This window comes from Amphimedon queenslandica, unplaced genomic scaffold (assembly GCF_000090795.2).
Source record: "Amphimedon queenslandica unplaced genomic scaffold, v1.1 AMPQUscaffold_13481, whole genome shotgun sequence".
NCBI classification, from domain to species: domain Eukaryota; kingdom Metazoa; phylum Porifera; class Demospongiae; order Haplosclerida; family Niphatidae; genus Amphimedon; species Amphimedon queenslandica.
In genome coordinates this window covers 139,244-156,469 of record NW_003546283.1, presented here as the reverse complement: position 1 = coordinate 156,469, position 17,226 = coordinate 139,244, and the positions used below count along the sequence as shown (strand labels likewise).

Sequence of the window (17,226 nt, the reverse complement as noted above, 5' to 3'; positions counted from 1 at the left end):
TACTGAGGAAAATGGGACCACCTACTAGCAATTACTGCAAACCAATAGGTATGTATAATGATTGATACTGTTGTTGTTGATAATTTTGTATCTCATAGAACAAAAGTTGGGAAAAGATGAGCCAGATCATCGTTAGGACTGAATACTTCATGGCTATCATAACTCAACTATTGCAGCTTTTTTGTAGTTTTATATTTTTATAATGCATTATATAAATAAACAGAAAAAGAACCACAAAATCCATTTATTATACCTTTTACACTTTTGTTATAATTCCTTAGAAATATATGATACTACATCCAACATCAATGGCTTCCATAGCCACACCTTTTCATTTTCCTTCAGCTCCACCCACATAATTAATATTTTTATTAATACAATCCTCACTTGTTTTCAGTGTCAGAGTCACTAGGAATGTCTTCGTCTTCATCGGTTGGTATTGTAGTAGCTAATGGAATCTTTTTATTCTTAATGGCTTTGCTGTCCTGCTTTGTCCTTAAAATGAAAATAAAGATATACAGCAAGACTAACCCTTTTCTTTTTGACTTGTGAAAGCTTCTTTCTCCTTTTCCCCAGAGCTCCACTTTTGATTTTAGAAGGAAGAAAGAAACTCGACATTTTGGCAAACTGTGAGGGAAAAATGTCAGTTTCTTTCTTTCTTCTATTTTGCTTGTTATTTGACACGTGGTTCCGCGCATGCGCAGAAATCTAGTCAATTTTTAACCCTCATGTGCCTACCCATTTGGACACATCACCACAAAAAGATCATTCATCTTTGTGTTTGGAAAAAAGACAAGAATTGTTCTTTAAAATTAAATCCTCTCCAACTATAAATACAAAAGCAAGGTCAGTTCAGAAATTAACTCTCCATATGTATTAAGATTGCAGGTGAAAGAGCTGGTTCTAATTGATGCCCCTGCCTCAAAATGACTGGTGTGGTTAGTGTGAAGAACAGTGTTGATACAGGTCATGAGGACATGATAGTGAGAGCTATTAATTATCAAACTAATTGATTACTCATTGCACAGCATGACTCACAAATGGATTATTACGGGCAGAGACTGGCTACATGTTCGTCAGACAGAACTGTCAAGATATTTGATGTATCTGGCCAGCAGACGGTGCTACTGGCCACACTGACTGGGTGAGGGGGAGGAGGGAAGTATGTATGTGTTTATTGAAACTATTATAAGGAATATTGCATTGAAAATATAGCAAAAATTTGGAGGTGTTTTTGAAGTCATTTCCCTGCAAATCAGCATGCTTTTCAGTCAGCTGTAACTCAAAAATAGCGACTGCAAGTTTTCATATTTTAATGCTTTTTAAAGTTAACTAAATTGTAACGAAGTCATTTTATTTTTTTAATTTTTAAAAATAGTCACGAGGGACCAGTCTGGCAGCTCTCCTGGGCTCATCCCAAATTTGGAAATATTCTTGCGTCATGTTCTTACGACAGAAAGGTAACATTAGTACATAGTACATGTACATGTACATATATGTATATGTACATGATTGACGACAAGGTTTCTCATTAGGTTATCATATGGAAGGAAACTAGTGGAAAATGGTCGAAGCTTCACGAGTTCTGTGAACACAAGTCATCCGGTACGTGTTACTAAAAATAGAAACAGGTCATGTGACCCAAGCCCCTCCCCTTTAGTTAATAGTATACAGTGGGCACCTCACGAGTTGGGGCTGGTCCTTGCGTGTGGTTCATCTGACGAATCATTCTCCATATTATATAGGACAGGTAATACCTCATTAGTGCATGTGTTATTAAGAGGGGATGCCCCTCTCATTAGGTGATGGTAATTGGCAGTACTCAAGACAGGAAGGAGTACATACAGTGAGTCTCTGTGTGTGTGTGTGATGGAGAGATTATTCTTTTCTTCTTTAGTTAGGGTGTAACTCCGTGAGCTGGGCACCTTCCGTTAATCCCGGCTCTCTTGTTGACGTAAGAATTAGTAATATTTGAATCTGCTGGTACTTTTGAAGTTCTCTCTCTCTCTCTCTCTCTCAGGGTAATTCTCGTGCAGCTCCATCAACTTGTAAGAGACTAGTGACAGGTGGCGGTGATAACTCCGTCAAGGTGTGGAGGGAGGAGGGGGACAGCTGGATGATGGAGGATAAGCTTGAGGGTCACACTGACTGGGTCCGTGACGTTGCATGGGCTCCATCGATTGGTCTCCCTGTCAGTAGAATAGCCAGCTGCTCTCAGGTACTCTTAATGTATCAGTCCCGCCATATCCTCTTTGCTTGCTGTAGGACTGTACAGTTATCATGTGGACTAAGGATGAGTCTAGTGGAGGGAAATGGACCTCTAAAGTGAGAGAATACTAACAATGATAATAATCTATAGAAGTTGCTTGAAAATTGGGCTTGTACTTAGTAGGGACAAATTTTTGTCAAAAATAAAAATGAAAGAATTCTCCATTTTTATTACATTTTCTGATACATATTGATGTCCTTATGCTGTGTAGAAAGTTTGAGCCAATTCTGAGCTCAAATTTTTGAGTTGTGGCCATTTTAAAAAATTGGCCAATTTAAAAAAAATACCCAAGACTATGGTTTTTTCCGAAAAATGGCTCCGAAATCACCCCAAATTTTTATTACATTTTCTGATACATATTGATGCACTTATGCTGTGTAGAAAGTTTGAACTGATTCCGAGCTCAATTTTTCGAGTTATGGCCATTTTAAAAAATTGGCCAATTTTTGAAAAATACCCAAGGCTATAGCCCATGGTTTTTTCCGAAAAATGGCTCTAAAATCACCCCAAATTTTTATTACATTTTCTGATACATATTGATGCACTTATGCTGTGTAGAAAGTTTGAACTGATTCTGAGCTCAAATTTTCAAGTTATGACCATTTTATATTTAAAATAATTTTATATTATAATCATTTTAAAATGTCTTCTAAAAGGTACTCAACACTTTCCCTGATGTTGTGTGGCACGTCAGTTGGTCAATCACAGGTGACATACTGGCTGTCTCGGGCGGAGACCACAAAGTAAGTGTGCACCAGACCCCTTGTGGGGGGACAAGGGGCCCAATATTACTTTACCGTGCGATAGGTGACGCTGTGGAAAGAATCCAATGAAGATGAATGGGTCTGTGTGAGTGAGATGGATAGAGGAGTTGAACGAGTCTCTTGAGTTCATAAATAATAATATTATCCTTTTCATATTGTCTGTCTCTCTCTCTTCATTATTATTATTATTATTATTATTATTATTACTATTTTCTTTTACTATTGTCTCATAATTATTACAATTATACCTCAATAAACTTATTACAATAGGTACACATGATACACATACATTAGACCACACAGAATGAGAATACCTCTCTATACATGTATTACTGTGGACACACACACACATACAGCTGCTACGAATATTGTTAATAATACAGAATAGAACAAGTAATGTACAGTTGTGTAATTATGTATACATGTAGAATGAGACAGTGGGAGGAGCTATAAAGATCGATCATAACAGTTATTAGTGGTTATTAATGGTTATTAAAAGTTATTAAGAGTTATTTTTGATGTGGGTGTACTTTGTGCATTGAATTGATTCGTCTCCAGGTAAGTAGGTCATCCTGCGTGGTATGGGGGACCATTCTGAGTGCGGCTCTTCTTGCAAGTTCTCTTTATTTAGAGGAGAATGGAACACCTTGGGCTTGGAGGTTAGGGATAAAAGCTAGAGAGGAGAAGAAGGAGGATATGACAAATACTGTATCCTTTAAAGTAAAGTGCTGTACCAAAAAATTACAAGTTCTTTGTTAGCGATTTGTCAGACATTTTGTGTAAATTATAACTCAAATAAAACAGCAAAAATAAAGTTAAATGACTGACAGGAAAAATGAATTGATTATTAAATGAAATTACAACAATGATAATGAATGTTGACAGACACAATACAATACAAAACAGCAATAATAATAATAATAATAATAATAATAATAATAATAATAATAATAATAATAATAACAGCAATAATAATAATAATAATAATAATAATAATAATAATAATAATAATAATAATAATAATGTACATAGTGTATACACATGTATGAATTGGAGTGAGAGGTAAAGGAGGATCTATACCTGCTTTTCATATTCAGGATCATATTCAAACTCAACCTCTTCAGACTCAACTGGATCCTACACATACAATGTACACATATAAGTAGTACATTAATGAGAAAACCAGATAATCTCTATATCCTTTGCTTCCCTCCCTCCCCCCTCTCTCCTATATGTACATGTATATTTTTACCTCAGGAGGTTTGGCAGTTTCAACAGGTTTAGTTCCGTTAGTTTTAGCCCCGCCTTTGGGTGGAGCCACCGGTCTCCTAAAACGAGACTGAGCAGCACGTTTGACAAGGTGATCATCAAACTGACAAGAGATTGGTCTTGCTTCTTTGTCAGTCTATAACATCATAAACATATCTAATTATATATTTATAACTTTGACCACACCCACTCAATTAAATATATTTATAGTTTTGACCACACCCACCCAATTACAGTACTTACTATTCTAGTTGGGGTTGGTATGAATGAACGTCTTTTCAATCTGTTGGGTGTGGCATCACTTTTAATTTTTGGAGTATCACCAGTGCTGTGTCTACGGGTGGTGGGTGTGGTTACATCAGACACCTGATTAGAATCTGTTTCAGTCACTCCCACGTCTTTCGTTGATTCTAATTTCTTTTTTCTTTTAATCTCTTCCGGTTTCTTCATAGCCCCGCCCAGAGCTGGTTTCCTTGCGACAGGTCTAGTGAGGAGTGATTTTCCTTTAGTGGGCGGGACAACTTGACTTCCTGCTTTAGCTGAGGAAGGCCGTGATGTCACAGACGGTGGCACAAGGCCAGAGCGAACACTCCCTTTTTTAACCCCCACACCCACCCCAGCACCATCAGTTTTATCAATACCTTTCGTTAAACTAGTCTTGTTACTGGGCCCTTTAATTAAAGGCTTATTAGCAGGGGCTCCCCCACTACCTTTACTAGTAATGCTAGGAGCTGATTTTGATTTAAGTCCACTTGTACTAGTGGTAGTCCCTCCTCCTCCTCTAGCGGCCATTGGTTGCTGTTTGGTTGCTCCTGGTCGTGTTGTTGTTGCTAGGGTCTTTCCCTTGGTTACCATCAGGTTTGGTTTGATTGGTTTCTTGTTTAGTCCAGTAGCAGCTGTACTGCTGGCCGTACGAGCTGATGAAGGTCGAACTAATTTAGATTTACTAAAAAACAGAGAGAAATGACATACATGTACATGTATATGCATTATCCCTTCTCTTTCCTCTCTCTCCTTCTCTCTCTCCCTCCCCCTCACCCAGCAGTAGTAGCAGTGGTGCTACTTGATGGTTTTACTAATCTACTCTTCGCTATCTTTGTTGAGCCAGTTATCCCTTCACTCTTCCCTGAAGATGCTGAGCTACAAAATGTGCCGTTCTGAGTCTTCTTGTTGTCCTGTGCCCCTTCATTATCTCCAGCTGTTTCTAGGATTTGAGTTTCGTTGGATAAGGAAACTGAATTGTTTTCAGATCCTGAGTTCTTACTAACGGTAAAGGTTGAGTCTTTAACGAATGTAGCACTACTGGCACTTGCTGATCCTTCTGAATCAAAAGGCTAAAGAGAGAGAGAAAGAGAGAGAGAAAGAGAGAGAGAAAGAGAGAGAGAAAGAGAGAGAGAAAGAGAGAGAGAAAGAGAGAGAGAAAGAGAGAGAGAAATGTAGAAAGAGAAATTGAAAAAAGAGATAAAGTACACAAATACATCTATATGTACTATATCAAAATTTTGCCGCATGGCCCTTTAAAATTATGAACAACTCACAGAGCTGCTAAAAGCTCCTTTCTTGGCGCTCGGTTTTCTCAAGGAAGAGGTTCTTATAGACGGAACATCTTTCTTCGTGTCTGACTCCACCCCTTCTCCCTGTAATGGGGCTTTAATTGGAGATAGTTTAGTATCGGCAGTCATCAGACAAGTACTGGAATAACTTGACGAACTAAAATCTGCCGAGTCAGCAGTTATAGCTCCGCTAGTCTCAGACGATATTTCATGTATTCTAGTGGGCGGGGTTACATAATCAGAATATGGCGTTTCATCATCAGCAGGAAATTTTTTTGCGTCTAGCGGAGTATCGGCAATGATGGGTGGAGCTTTGTCCTCAACAATAGGAGAGATCTCATTGCTAGTTAATTTATCGCCATCAGTCTGTACGCTTGTTTGAGCAATAGTAGCAGGTGGTGGGTCGCTAGTTATATTATCATTGTTATTTTCCTGTTTGTTGTCTTCATTGTCTAACTGTTGATTGCTATTCAAAGCCACAACATCATCACCAATACAAGATGGACCTGGAATGAGGACATTGTCATCTTCACCACTACCAGCAGCTACTTCTTGACTGCCCTCAACCGCTGAAGGCAAAAGGACACTCTCTTGTACTTGATCAGGTTCTTCTTGAGTTGCAGCTGCTGCTTCTGTTCCAGGTGGTTGTGGAGTTGGGTCAGTACTTGGTCCTGCAGTGTGGAGTTTACGAATACCGAGAAACGTATCAAGATCAAAACTATCAGACTCAATACTAGTCTGTGTCACACCTGTGAGACTGAATGAAGAAAAGGGAAAAGAAGAGAAGAATATAAAAGAAAGAGATAAAGGTAATTAGGAAGAACAAAAGGTGAAACTCAATACACATGAGGACAGAGGACATACCTTATGTTAAAGTGTTCCTCAGGGATATCAAAATCAAACTCCTCATCTTCAATGGGTTTATAATCACCTAACAATAACAACACACACAGACACTGTTAATCCTCACAGTCACAAAAATATGTCACTAATACACTACATGTGAATATACACACCATATGTACATGTACATAAATTATACATATGTACATGTACATGTACATGTACATGTACATGTACATATGCAGTTTATTCTGTCGCTCACTACCAATTCTGTTGAGTAAAAAACACATAAACATTGGCATACATGTACTACACATGGTACACTACAGCATCAGTCGCTTTAATCTAATTAGCAGGAGCTGTTTTGTTTATGCAATTTTATTATGATTATGGTTCATGAATACCTTTATCGAGGAGAGAGGTTGAAATAAGAAGACCGTCGTAATTTATTTTACCAGCAACTTCTTTACTGACTTCATCCAAGAGTCCTTTACCAACTAATGAAAGAAACAGAGGGAGAGAGAAACGTGCATTATAATTATAGGCCTATATTTAAAAAAATTGAAAATAAAAATCTCACCATCAATTTCGATCTCTCCGGATATGTTCTCTTCTTCTACTTTAGAAATAGTAGAAAATTCATCTGGTGGTGACAGAGCCTCCTCTGAAGCAACAGGAGGAGAGGAATACTGGTTCTCTTCGCTATCTGACATCACTATCTATCTACCCCGAGATCTACCCTCTTCCTTGTGCGCCAATAAGATTTTTAAACTGGGCGGGGTCAGAAGGTGTGGCCACCACTGGTTAATTTTCTTTCTGCACCATTTGCCCTCGCCTTTTGCTGCGTGATGGATCGAGATTCTCTTTTGCTTTCTGAGTCTAGTGAGCCCCAAGAGATGAGGAAAGAAGGCTACAATGCCATACCCGCCGTTACAGACTACAAGCAGCCTACTCTCCTTGGAAACGTAAGCCTTCACTGTATATATAGTTTAATAAACATTGCTTGAGTTATTGTGTTTGAGTGCTCCATGAGAGCACTGAGCTTAAATGATCTTTATTTATCTGTAGGTTCGTAACTTTAAAAGGTTTACGTGGGTGGAGTGGGTATTCATTTTCGTCGGTTTGCTAGCGTTTCTGTTTTCTCTCGGCATTACAATAGAAAGATTTGTTCACTTTGAGAAGAACTTTAACGAATCTGCCGAAGCATATCAGACCATTTGTCATCCTTACAACAGCACAACTAACTGCATAGCGGAATGCCAGGACTGGACTTGTATCAGTGACTTCTCTTTTGCTGTCATTCTTATTATAAACTTGTGTAAGTGAGAGCAGCTACCATTCTACTCTGTCCCCCAATCTGACTGTGTATGAACAATATAATAAGTTTGTAGCTCAGCAGTAATGCAGTATTATAATGCAAACAGCAAATTTATAATAGCTTGTAATGGGGAATTAATGGTATGTGTGACAGTTGTGATATCTTTGACCTCTGTAATAATTATTCTTATGCTTATTCTTATTATAAAGGGTCAAAGCTTTATCATAACAATAAGAATGTTGTGACATTAAATTATATAAATTTGGTCGCCATCTTGAAAAATCAACCTCAACCCTACATATAGGCTACCGCCTATATAATAGCAGATCCTTTGTACCGGTATGATGAATGTGGTTTAGTGGTTTCATTATCAACTTTGTGATCATATGCAGCAGAAGTCCACAACTGAGCATGTGCATAACACATTCTATCATAGGGAAATCACAGTATTGTCCAGTTTTGCAGGATTGTTATACAATTTTATTTCCAACTCTAGCCTTTTGCTTGTTCTATGGAGCTGATGGCCTCCTGAGAGAGAGAGCTTACGAGTTCCTTGGCGTCTTTGTTGCAGTTGTCATTGTCCTTTTATATGTAACTAGTAACTTCATCTATCACATGGTGAATATAGCCCAAGACAACGAAGAACAATTTAGTCATGGGGAACTTGCTGCCCGAATTGTAAGATCCTTCTTCGAAATTCTTTTTTCATTATAATTTTTTAAAGATTCGGCTAGTAGTCTCGTGGATACTTGGTCCTATACTAGTTGCATTTGCTATAGCAGTGTACTTCAGAATGGGGAAACTCTGGTTCCTTCTTGTTGGCGGGAACCGAACATTAAAACGTTAGTATCATCAATACCTGTTATTATAACCTGATAAACCGGATAATCCAGTCATTATAACTTAAATTGTTTTTACAGGTGCTTATCAATGCACTTCTTTCTTGGCTAGCCTCTTGTTTTTCAATATCCAGTTACTGGTAAGTCCCCTCCCCTTTCTCTTACTGCAGTGTCTCCCTCTTCCACAGATTAACGTGCTAGTACTTGCTTATACGCGTAATGGGACCTTCCTTCATTCAACCGAAAAGATCATTCTACCGATCATGGTAGCTTTCATAATGTTCATTACCCCAATGGGTTGGATTGGAGTTAGCAATTCATAAGTATTTTATACATATTTAACTGAATATGTCCTTTTTATAGATTTGGTATGAGTTATACAGTGTCACTGCCATATTCTTGGTCTTCCTCCTACTGACTCCTGTCTATTACATTTACAAGATAGTTAATGTAATGTTAACAGTAATATATAGCTTTGTTTAAATATGCTATTCTTTATAGGTTGCTAAGAACTTTCCACTTTATAATTCACATCCAGGTCGTGATGGCCCAAGTCATGAAGTCAACAGCAGTCACTATGAGCTAGTTGCAGCTGCTTTGTTAGTTGCTAGTAAGTTTTGTTTTTTGTATTTTATAATAATAATCCACTTTTATGCATACAGATGTTATTGGACTTTTGATTTTTGTTCTCATTTGCATTTTTGCTTTCTTTGTCATTCGAAATTTTAAGAAAGCTGGCCTCAAGGAAAAAGGTGAGCATGAATATTTTTTATAATTTTTATTATCATGTTTTCTTAGTTGATCCTCCTTTTGCATTGCTGTACAAGAAGATTGCTGGATCTATGAATCGTTAAACTTTTTGCTTGATTTTTTGAGACTAATTTTGTAAATGAGCCCATTTTGCTATGATCTTTATGTTTTTTGTGAAAATAGTAGATGTAACAGCGAGTTTACATTCATTTTCATGTTTTATTATATTGGCACACCTCCTTCCTTTTATTCAATTCCTGGGTAGGTAGATACTCCTCCATTATTGTGTTAAAATTCGGCTGTGTATCAAATGAAATGAGCCTCCGAAACTCGCTCCGAAATGATTTTGATGGACTCTCTGAAGAATATGATGTGATAGACAGTGTTAGCTCTGCCTCTGGCGAGAGATCACAACCTATGCCGTATGGAGCGGCTGATGGGCCCTCTCCAGCAGAGAGTTATATAAAGCCTGGCTTCCTCGGAAATGTGAGTTGAAAGCTTTAAATTTGTTAAGTTCAAAATAGGCGTCGTATTTCTAGAGGACTAATGCTGTAAGCTTCTTTCTGTAGTGTATCAGGCCTTGGAATTCCACTCAGGCCAGTCAATGACCAATATTTGGGATATGCACAACTAAGCAGTGCACTTTTGTACAGCATAAACTAATAAAATACTCAGTGTAAAGTTTGAGCCTAACTGACATGCATGCAATACAGTACCGAGAGGACTGCAGTTACATGGAACTGACCATTATTTTTTTGCTTTCCCGGCCCTGTGTATATAACTTAGCGACACACAGTTTCACATTTATTTATATTATAGGTTCGTAATATTAGGAGTTTCAAACGTGCTGAGTGGGCATTCATTGTGATTGGTGTGATTTCATTCATGACGTCACTCGGTTTTACAATTGAAAGATTAGTTCACTTTTCCAAAAATTTTAGTTCGTCTGAGAAGGTCTTTGAACATTTTTGCCTTCCTAATAATTCCATAAACTGTATTGATCACTGTCACCATTGGACTTGTCTTAGTGACTTCACCTTTGCTCTGATTCTCATTGTCAACTTAAGTAAGCTTCTAGTATGCATGTACCTTGTTTGATGTGATTATAGTGTATTTTAAAATTGGCATAAAAATCTAATTTCAATCAGAATCAGCTGAGAAACTTTCCTTTCCTATTATCTTTTCCAATTAGTATTTGCTTTATTTTACGGTGTTGATGGACTGATAAGAGAGAGAGGGTTAGAATTGCTGGGTGTACTGATACCAATTGTTATTGTACTCTTTTATCTATCTGCTAACTTGGTCTATCACTTGATTCACATTAAGGATAAGGATGAAGGCAGTTTTCCTCATGGTGAACTAGCACTTAGAATTGTAAGTTGAGTCTTGATTACAAGGATATTAAAAGACCATGGTATCCATATATCATGCTAGTTATAGCAATGGTTTTTATTTAGGTCAGATTAGTGACCTCATGGATACTTGGTCCGATACTGGCAGTCTCCACTGTAGCCCTTTACATTAAAATGGGAAAATTGATGTTCATACTTTTAGACCGGGACAAAAGAATGAAGCGTAACTAGATCTATTTAACAGCATTTTTTAGAATATTTTATTTATTTTTTAAATAGGAATTTATCAATTCTCTTCTTTTTTATCAGTTCTTATATTCTTCAACATCCAGTTACTAGTAAGGAGATCTACAAGTATATCATCAGCACTTCTCTTCATAGTTTAATCTAGTTATACTGGCATTCTCACGTGATACCACTTTCCTCCATACACCAGAAATGGTTGCTTTGCCAATACTTGTTGCTTACACTATAGCTCTTTCTCTTGTTGGCTGGTATGGGGTAAGAGCTTACAAGTTATATTTAATCATTCTCTCTCTCTCTCCTTTTCTCTTTAGATCTGGTATGAACATAAAAGCATGATGGTTGTCTTTGTGACTTTTTTATTGCCAACTCCAGCGTATTACATTTACAAGATATATAACGTGAGTATTATTTATAATTGCTTTCCTTGTATCAAATAGTTTACATACATGTATGCCCTCTAACAGGTTGCAAAGAACTATTCCTTTTATGATAATCATCCATATGACTATGCCAGTCATAATGAGGACATCAGTCATTATGAATATGTGGCCATATTCCTGTTCATCATAAGTAAGTTATATCAACACGTGGCTCCTCCTGTCATTATTTTGTTAATGATAGGTGGACTTGGTCTGTTGGCTTGTGTCCTCATTTGTATTGTTACTATCAGAGTCATCATGAATTTTGGAAAAGGTCTCAAAGAGAAAAGTGAGTTATAAATGATAGATTTTATTTTATTTATTTTTTACTTCTAAATATAGTTCCGCCACCTTTCTCCTTATACACGTGCTGCAACAACTAATAACTCATACATTATACTTTTATTTTTTGTTTCTCTTCCTTTATTTTGATTATTATTGCTGCTTCTACTCAAAACTTATTATAATCCCCAACACAACTAGCAAACTATATTTCTCCCTCTGATCATAGCTACTAGTTATGCTATGGTATGTGTTAAGAGGGAAATAGTGGAAAAGTCATTGGCTTCACTCTAGGATTCTTAGCTAAAAATGCACGAACAGCTCCACCATGTATAAAAGCAAGCACGTTGCTAGTATTTTTGACTAGACACTTCTTAGAGAAATATGGCCACTTGTCTTCAAAGGATCTTCATTGCTGGATTAGTCGTTGCTGCAAGCACTCAAGCAGCAGCTGCTCCAGTTACAGTTAGTTCTGCCGCTAACACTATCCTTGAAGTCAACACAAACTTGAGTGAGTCAAAATAAAGTTTGCAATCTAAAAGGCATTTCATATACATGCCACTATCTTATTAATTGTAGAACTCTTTGTAAAACTGTTGTTGTGTTTGTTAATAGGCGTAGATGTTTTTGAAACAGATATTTTGCTGACTGACACACAAAAAGAAGTACTTCTCAAAGCTAGTGCAGCTCATCGTAATAGTCAAAACTCAATCGGTGACCAAGGAGCTTCAGCTATTGAAACTGATGTATGGCCTAACAGCATCATCCCATTAATGATTGATAGCGACGTTGGCAAGTTTACATCTAACATTTTTAAAATTATTTTTATCCTCCAATTTTAGACAAAGATAAAATCTGGAAAGCAGCCGAGTATTGGGAGGAATATACCTGCTTGAAGTTTGTTACTAGGACAACTGAAACTGACTATGTTCGCATACTAGGATATGGAGGGTAAGCCGCTTTAATGTTAATAACCCAGCTGCATGAAATTCCGCCAATTGACACTATTTCAGAAAGCATCCTTACATGCATATAGCACAATGTTAAGTATTATCATTATGAAGAAACAAATGGGCAACAATACTTCAGAGATCCCAGCAGTTATTGTATTGCCTTCCATTTTGGTATAGGTGCAGGAGTCACGTTGGAAGGATTTTTGGAGAACAGAAAATGTATTTTTCCTCTTACTGTGACATTGGGACTGCCATCCATGAGCTGGGCCATGTGATTGGTTTCTGGCACGAGCAGTCACGAACAGACAGGGACTCATACGTGACCATTCTATGGGAGAACATCAAGATAGGAAAAGAGACACAGTTTCAGAAATACTCTCACTCCCTCATTGACTCACTGGGCATAGAGTATGACTATGACAGTGTGATGCATTACTCAGTTTTTGTAAGAGCGAAACACAAAATACAACTTTTTTAATTCATATTTTTCTTGTAGTCTTGTAGTAGTAATGGAAAGCCAACTGTTATGCCTGTCCAAAATGGGGTCTCTATTGGACAGCGCGAGAAGCCAAGCGACCTTGACATTGTACAAGCTAACTTGATGTACTCTTGTAACTTAGTCTCACCTATCAATTCTTCCATTGATACTTCTGATACTGAAGAAGTTCCCAATAACAAAGAAGAAGAGCATAGTCCAATTTCATCAAATTCTTTTGATATCTTCATGATCCAGCACGTTGCTTCTGGTCAGTGTCTAACAGTTCAGCTGGTGGAACATGGCTATAAACTGAATGACCCATTTAACACTGAGTATGAAGCAACCTTTGGAACTTGCAACTATCGCATTTGGGCCAGTAAATGGATGTGGGACACTAAGGGTCACATTGTTCATGCTGCAACCAAACTTTGTCTCTCTTCAAAAAAAAACAGAGCAGATTTAGTCCTTAGAAGCTGTAAAGCAAAAACCTGGAGGATAAACTGGTTCTGTGATAAATACTTGATTGTGCAGCCAGAGTCTGGCTATTGCTTACTCAGTAAAGGGAAGGATAAGAATAATAGGGTCATCATTTCACACTCACTGGAGAAAGAGCTGTCAGAAATGCTTAGGAGACCCAGAGATATTGATATCATAAGCCCACCTCTGGCTGGTTTGGATCGATGCAGTCAGGACAAATATCGACAAAAGTTTGTCCTATACAATACTAGCAACCCAATTTGTAGCTCATTCCCTTTGCTTGAGGTACCATTCTGCTACACTGATAACAACACTAATGAAGAAGGATGGATAAGATGCAAGAAAAATGGATATTATGTATCCGGATTCGCATTTAAATCTCACGGCTCTCCTTTTATCAATGGTCTTGTATGCTGCATGTCTCCTCTCCCTAGAAGAGAGAGAGGAGACAATTCAAGCTTATATCCGCTAGCTGAAGCAACCAAATGTTATCAAAGGAACTGGTGGACAAGTTATGCTGCAAGCCAATTCCAATGTCACCACGGGGAGTTCTTGAATGGGATCCGATTCATTGGTCTCTCTGTCCAGAGAGGCGAATGCTGCAGTCTGGAGGGAAAGAAGATTAAAAATGGCTACAACCAGTGCAAGAAGGAGAATGGTGTTACTGATCATTTGATCTGCAGTGGGGGAAAGGAGCAAGGGAGGAAGAGGAAAGGCATCCATGTTACTGGCTATCGCTACAGTAGTGTCATGTGCAATTCTGGGCAGTGTCTGAAAGAGATTGAGTGCTGCAGTTAGTTCTTAAAGAAGACAAGAAGTAGCTCAATAGGAGGCTGTTAGAACTATTAGACTTAGCATTAGAACATAGGTATACTACATAGTATCTATGATTAGAGCATTCATTTAGCAATTAGATTTTAGCAATTCTTTTATTTTAGCAATAATAAAGCAATTTTAGTAGTTTTCAGCAAAATAAATAAAGTATAGTTTGTTCAATCACTTCTTTACAGCGATCCCTAGCCCATCAGCGATATTCATTAACACAAACTCCACCCTCTCATCTTCCGACATCAATCGGTTTATTTCGCGTATTGCATTCGTGTCTTCATTATTGCTTGCCGGGTCAGCAACTGCCCCATGCCACAATGCGTTATCAACAACTATCATTCCGCCAGAACGTAACAGGCTCATACCTTTCTTGAAATAATTTGGATAATCTTTCTTAAAAGCATCAATGAACATCATGTCAAATGTCTCACCCTCTCCAGCATCAAGAAGTTCTTGGATGGTGTCTAAAGCTGGCTTCAAACGTACCTCAATCTTCTCCGCGACGCCCCCTTGGACCCAAAAAGGCCTACCAATATCGGCATAATTGGAATTAATATCGCAAGCTATTACACGCCCGCCATCTTTCATCCCTTTAGCCATGGAGTAAGAGCTGCAGCCTGTAAAGAGGCCCACGTCTATGACTTTAGTAGCACCCAGTGAGGTACATAATACAGTCAAGAGTCTACCAGTCTCCAGTGAAGAGGTCATCCGTCCTGCAGAGTGTTGAAGCGAGACTTGGCGTAATTCTGCCAGGACCGGGTCCTCGTGGTTGTGCTCATTAATGTAGCGAGTTAGGGAAGTGTCAGCTTGAGCGTAGCTTTTACCAACTGGTCGGGAAATTGATCTCTTTCCTTGCTTGTAGCCAATGCAATAGAAGCAAGCAGCAGCTCCCACGCCAATGAGACTTAGGCCAGCCAAACCACCTACTACTTTCCAATTCGCCATTTTATCCGTAATAACTAGTTAATAACCATTTAATAATTAGTTAATAACTAGGCAAAAATTAATTTCTACTGACAATTATAGTTAATTTAAAAATTATTTTTTTCTTCTCCATAATAGACACAACTTATAATTATTATTATCATTGTATTAGGAGAATCTAAACAAAACTAGATAAGAAAAAAGAGCAACAACAAAAATTAAAATATTTTAAAAAATAGACCATCAATCACTTGTGTCTTTTAAATTTTTATACGATCGTTTGTATACGAAAAACCTCTGAAATTTGATTGGTCGATTGATTGCACAAGCCTGTTATCGCAAGGAGTTAGATTGGGTTCTTGAAATGTAAAATCATCATCAAAATTGCTGACGTCACCAGGTGATTTCTAAAATAACAGTAATATAATAACCGTTGTATCCTTAATTTAAAAAAATATATGTACGTGAAAGTATTTTTAATAAAGTAGTATATGTAGTATTATGTACTGGAAAAGCTTAAACTTACAACTTTTGGTTTGAAAGGAGGTTCAGACTCCCTTGTTTCCAGTTTGACCCAGTCAATCGGCGAAAAGAAAGGATGACTCCTAATGGGCATCCTGTCCTCCATACAGCCTAATCTCTTTTCAGGATCCCTCTCTAGCAACTGAAAAAACAAATAATAATATTATAATACTTAAAATTATCTTAATCATATATTTGCAGTCTGGCTCTCTTGAATCAATTTGAGCTACATGTACATGTATGTACATGTACATGCATGTTGATTATATAGCACAAAAAAGTGTTAATTTTTTTACTTTTTTGAGGTAGTCAATGGAGCTAGGGGCCAGGAATGAGGGAAAAGGTACGTTGCAGTTACAAATAGAATCAAAGAGTTCTTCTTCACTGTCGCCGCTAAATGGAGACTGTCCTGTGAGCATCTCGTAAGAGAGAACACCGAGAGACCAGAAATCAACTGAGTAGCTGTAACGTTCATTTTTTACAATCTGTATAGGAGAAGAAGGGAAAATGGAAGGAGGAGGAGGAGGAGGCAAAGAAGGAGACATATGGAAGAGTAACAATGGACACACAATAATTTCAACAAAAGAGATTTAATTGAGAATTAACACACAAACAAAAGCTTTAAGTCATGCATGTACATGTGCATGTACACACACACACACACACACACACACACACACACACACACACACACACACATACACACACACACACACACACACACACACATCACATGCACGTACAACTGTACCTGCATGAGTCTAATTCTAATTGTTACAATACATATCCATAAAGAGAAATGCTTGCCAACAAAGCAGGCACACACTCACAACATTCCTGCTTTTATGTTGACCACACGTGAAAATTAAATTATAAAAATGGAGGAGTCATTTAATTGACAAAGTGCCCCTGCATGCCTATGTTGATCAGATTTAATTTTGAACAACTTTAAAATTTCGTAAAAAGTCCAATATTCATGGGAATCAGTTCAAACTTTCTATGCAACGTAAGAACATGTATATGCATCAGAAAATATTATAAAAATGGAGAATTCTCTACTTTTCAATTTTGGCAAAATTTGGCCTGAGACCATGTACTATAGAACATAAAAAATTAAAAAAAACAAGATTGAGTAGGATT

General features: G+C 37.6%; 8 protein-coding genes and 1 long non-coding RNA gene across 10 annotated transcripts in view; 5 read left to right on the top strand and 4 right to left on the bottom strand.

The window, feature by feature from the left end:
• LOC109580703 (uncharacterized) lies at positions 1 to 302 on the top strand. The gene is made up of 2 exons (XR_002184321.1): positions 1 to 48; positions 99 to 302. It is a non-coding gene; the product is annotated as an uncharacterized LOC109580703 (long non-coding RNA).
• LOC100632237 (U3 small nucleolar RNA-interacting protein 2-like) overlaps positions 1 to 694 on the bottom strand; it is a gene marked incomplete at its 3' end in the record, with an annotated part of 5,421 nt that extends 4,727 nt beyond the window's left edge. Inside the window, exons 1-2 of the mRNA XM_019994142.1 lie at positions 532 to 694; positions 388 to 485 (exon numbers count right to left, since the gene is read on the bottom strand). Of these exons, the coding sequence (XP_019849701.1) occupies positions 388 to 485; positions 532 to 618 (185 nt within the window). The remainder of the gene's footprint in view (positions 1 to 387; positions 486 to 531) is intronic.
• A 28-nt stretch (positions 695 to 722) lies between these two features.
• LOC100632112 (protein SEC13 homolog) lies at positions 723 to 3,300 on the top strand. The gene is made up of 12 exons (XM_003384939.3): positions 723 to 846; positions 889 to 983; positions 1,029 to 1,144; positions 1,379 to 1,460; positions 1,536 to 1,605; positions 1,661 to 1,750; positions 1,803 to 1,846; positions 1,898 to 1,954; positions 2,021 to 2,218; positions 2,266 to 2,325; positions 2,926 to 3,012; positions 3,077 to 3,300. Exons 2-12 carry the CDS (start codon positions 927 to 929, stop codon positions 3,155 to 3,157), a joined length of 942 nt encoding a protein of 313 aa, XP_003384987.1. The 5' UTR covers positions 723 to 846; positions 889 to 926; the 3' UTR covers positions 3,158 to 3,300.
• On the bottom strand, positions 3,266 to 7,498 carry LOC109580700 (mucin-5AC-like). The gene is made up of 9 exons (XM_019994165.1): positions 7,279 to 7,498; positions 7,103 to 7,195; positions 6,720 to 6,786; positions 5,841 to 6,612; positions 5,341 to 5,636; positions 4,546 to 5,248; positions 4,286 to 4,438; positions 4,114 to 4,170; positions 3,266 to 3,706 (listed from the first exon to the last, which is right to left on the bottom strand). Exons 1-9 carry the CDS (start codon positions 7,409 to 7,411, stop codon positions 3,536 to 3,538), a joined length of 2,445 nt encoding a protein of 814 aa, XP_019849724.1. The 5' UTR covers positions 7,412 to 7,498; the 3' UTR covers positions 3,266 to 3,535.
• A 26-nt stretch (positions 7,499 to 7,524) lies between these two features.
• LOC105311998 (uncharacterized) lies at positions 7,525 to 9,829 on the top strand. The gene is made up of 10 exons (XM_011404287.2): positions 7,525 to 7,663; positions 7,767 to 8,016; positions 8,513 to 8,694; positions 8,741 to 8,858; positions 8,937 to 8,995; positions 9,044 to 9,163; positions 9,219 to 9,305; positions 9,357 to 9,465; positions 9,518 to 9,607; positions 9,654 to 9,829. Exons 1-10 carry the CDS (start codon positions 7,547 to 7,549, stop codon positions 9,707 to 9,709), a joined length of 1,188 nt encoding a protein of 395 aa, XP_011402589.2. The 5' UTR covers positions 7,525 to 7,546; the 3' UTR covers positions 9,710 to 9,829.
• Positions 9,830 to 9,861: 32 nt separating this feature from the next.
• On the top strand, positions 9,862 to 12,101 carry LOC100638334 (uncharacterized). 2 transcript variants are annotated; one of them, XR_002184320.1, is made up of 9 exons: positions 9,862 to 10,091; positions 10,425 to 10,671; positions 10,798 to 10,979; positions 11,040 to 11,295; positions 11,339 to 11,458; positions 11,515 to 11,601; positions 11,668 to 11,773; positions 11,825 to 11,911; positions 11,965 to 12,101. XR_002184320.1 is itself a non-coding variant. In XM_011404286.2 (9 exons), exons 5-9 carry the CDS (start codon positions 11,396 to 11,398, stop codon positions 12,003 to 12,005), a joined length of 384 nt encoding a protein of 127 aa, XP_011402588.1. In that variant the 5' UTR covers positions 9,862 to 10,091; positions 10,425 to 10,671; positions 10,798 to 10,979; positions 11,063 to 11,295; positions 11,339 to 11,395; the 3' UTR covers positions 12,006 to 12,101. The 2 variants fall into 2 exon arrangements, 1 of the variants encoding a protein (XP_011402588.1); XM_011404286.2 differs by having other exon boundaries at positions 11,063 to 11,295.
• Positions 12,102 to 12,210: 109 nt separating this feature from the next.
• On the top strand, positions 12,211 to 14,732 carry LOC109580701 (uncharacterized). The gene is made up of 5 exons (XM_019994166.1): positions 12,211 to 12,415; positions 12,520 to 12,696; positions 12,747 to 12,855; positions 13,035 to 13,302; positions 13,354 to 14,732. Exons 1-5 carry the CDS (start codon positions 12,289 to 12,291, stop codon positions 14,608 to 14,610), a joined length of 1,938 nt encoding a protein of 645 aa, XP_019849725.1. The 5' UTR covers positions 12,211 to 12,288; the 3' UTR covers positions 14,611 to 14,732.
• On the bottom strand, positions 14,715 to 15,616 carry LOC100631735 (O-methyltransferase MdmC-like). Its single transcript, XM_003384936.3, has one exon. The coding sequence runs from the start codon at positions 15,583 to 15,585 to the stop codon at positions 14,809 to 14,811; it is 777 nt and encodes a 258-aa protein (XP_003384984.1). The 5' UTR covers positions 15,586 to 15,616; the 3' UTR covers positions 14,715 to 14,808.
• Positions 15,617 to 15,709: 93 nt separating this feature from the next.
• The window catches only part of LOC100631608 (protein kinase C delta type-like), a 9,008-nt gene continuing 7,491 nt past the window's right edge, over positions 15,710 to 17,226 (bottom strand). The window contains exons 15-17 of the mRNA XM_003384935.3: positions 16,383 to 16,571; positions 16,091 to 16,228; positions 15,710 to 15,971 (exon numbers count right to left, since the gene is read on the bottom strand). Of these exons, the coding sequence (XP_003384983.1) occupies positions 15,825 to 15,971; positions 16,091 to 16,228; positions 16,383 to 16,571 (474 nt within the window). The 3' untranslated portion in view covers positions 15,710 to 15,824. The remainder of the gene's footprint in view (positions 15,972 to 16,090; positions 16,229 to 16,382; positions 16,572 to 17,226) is intronic.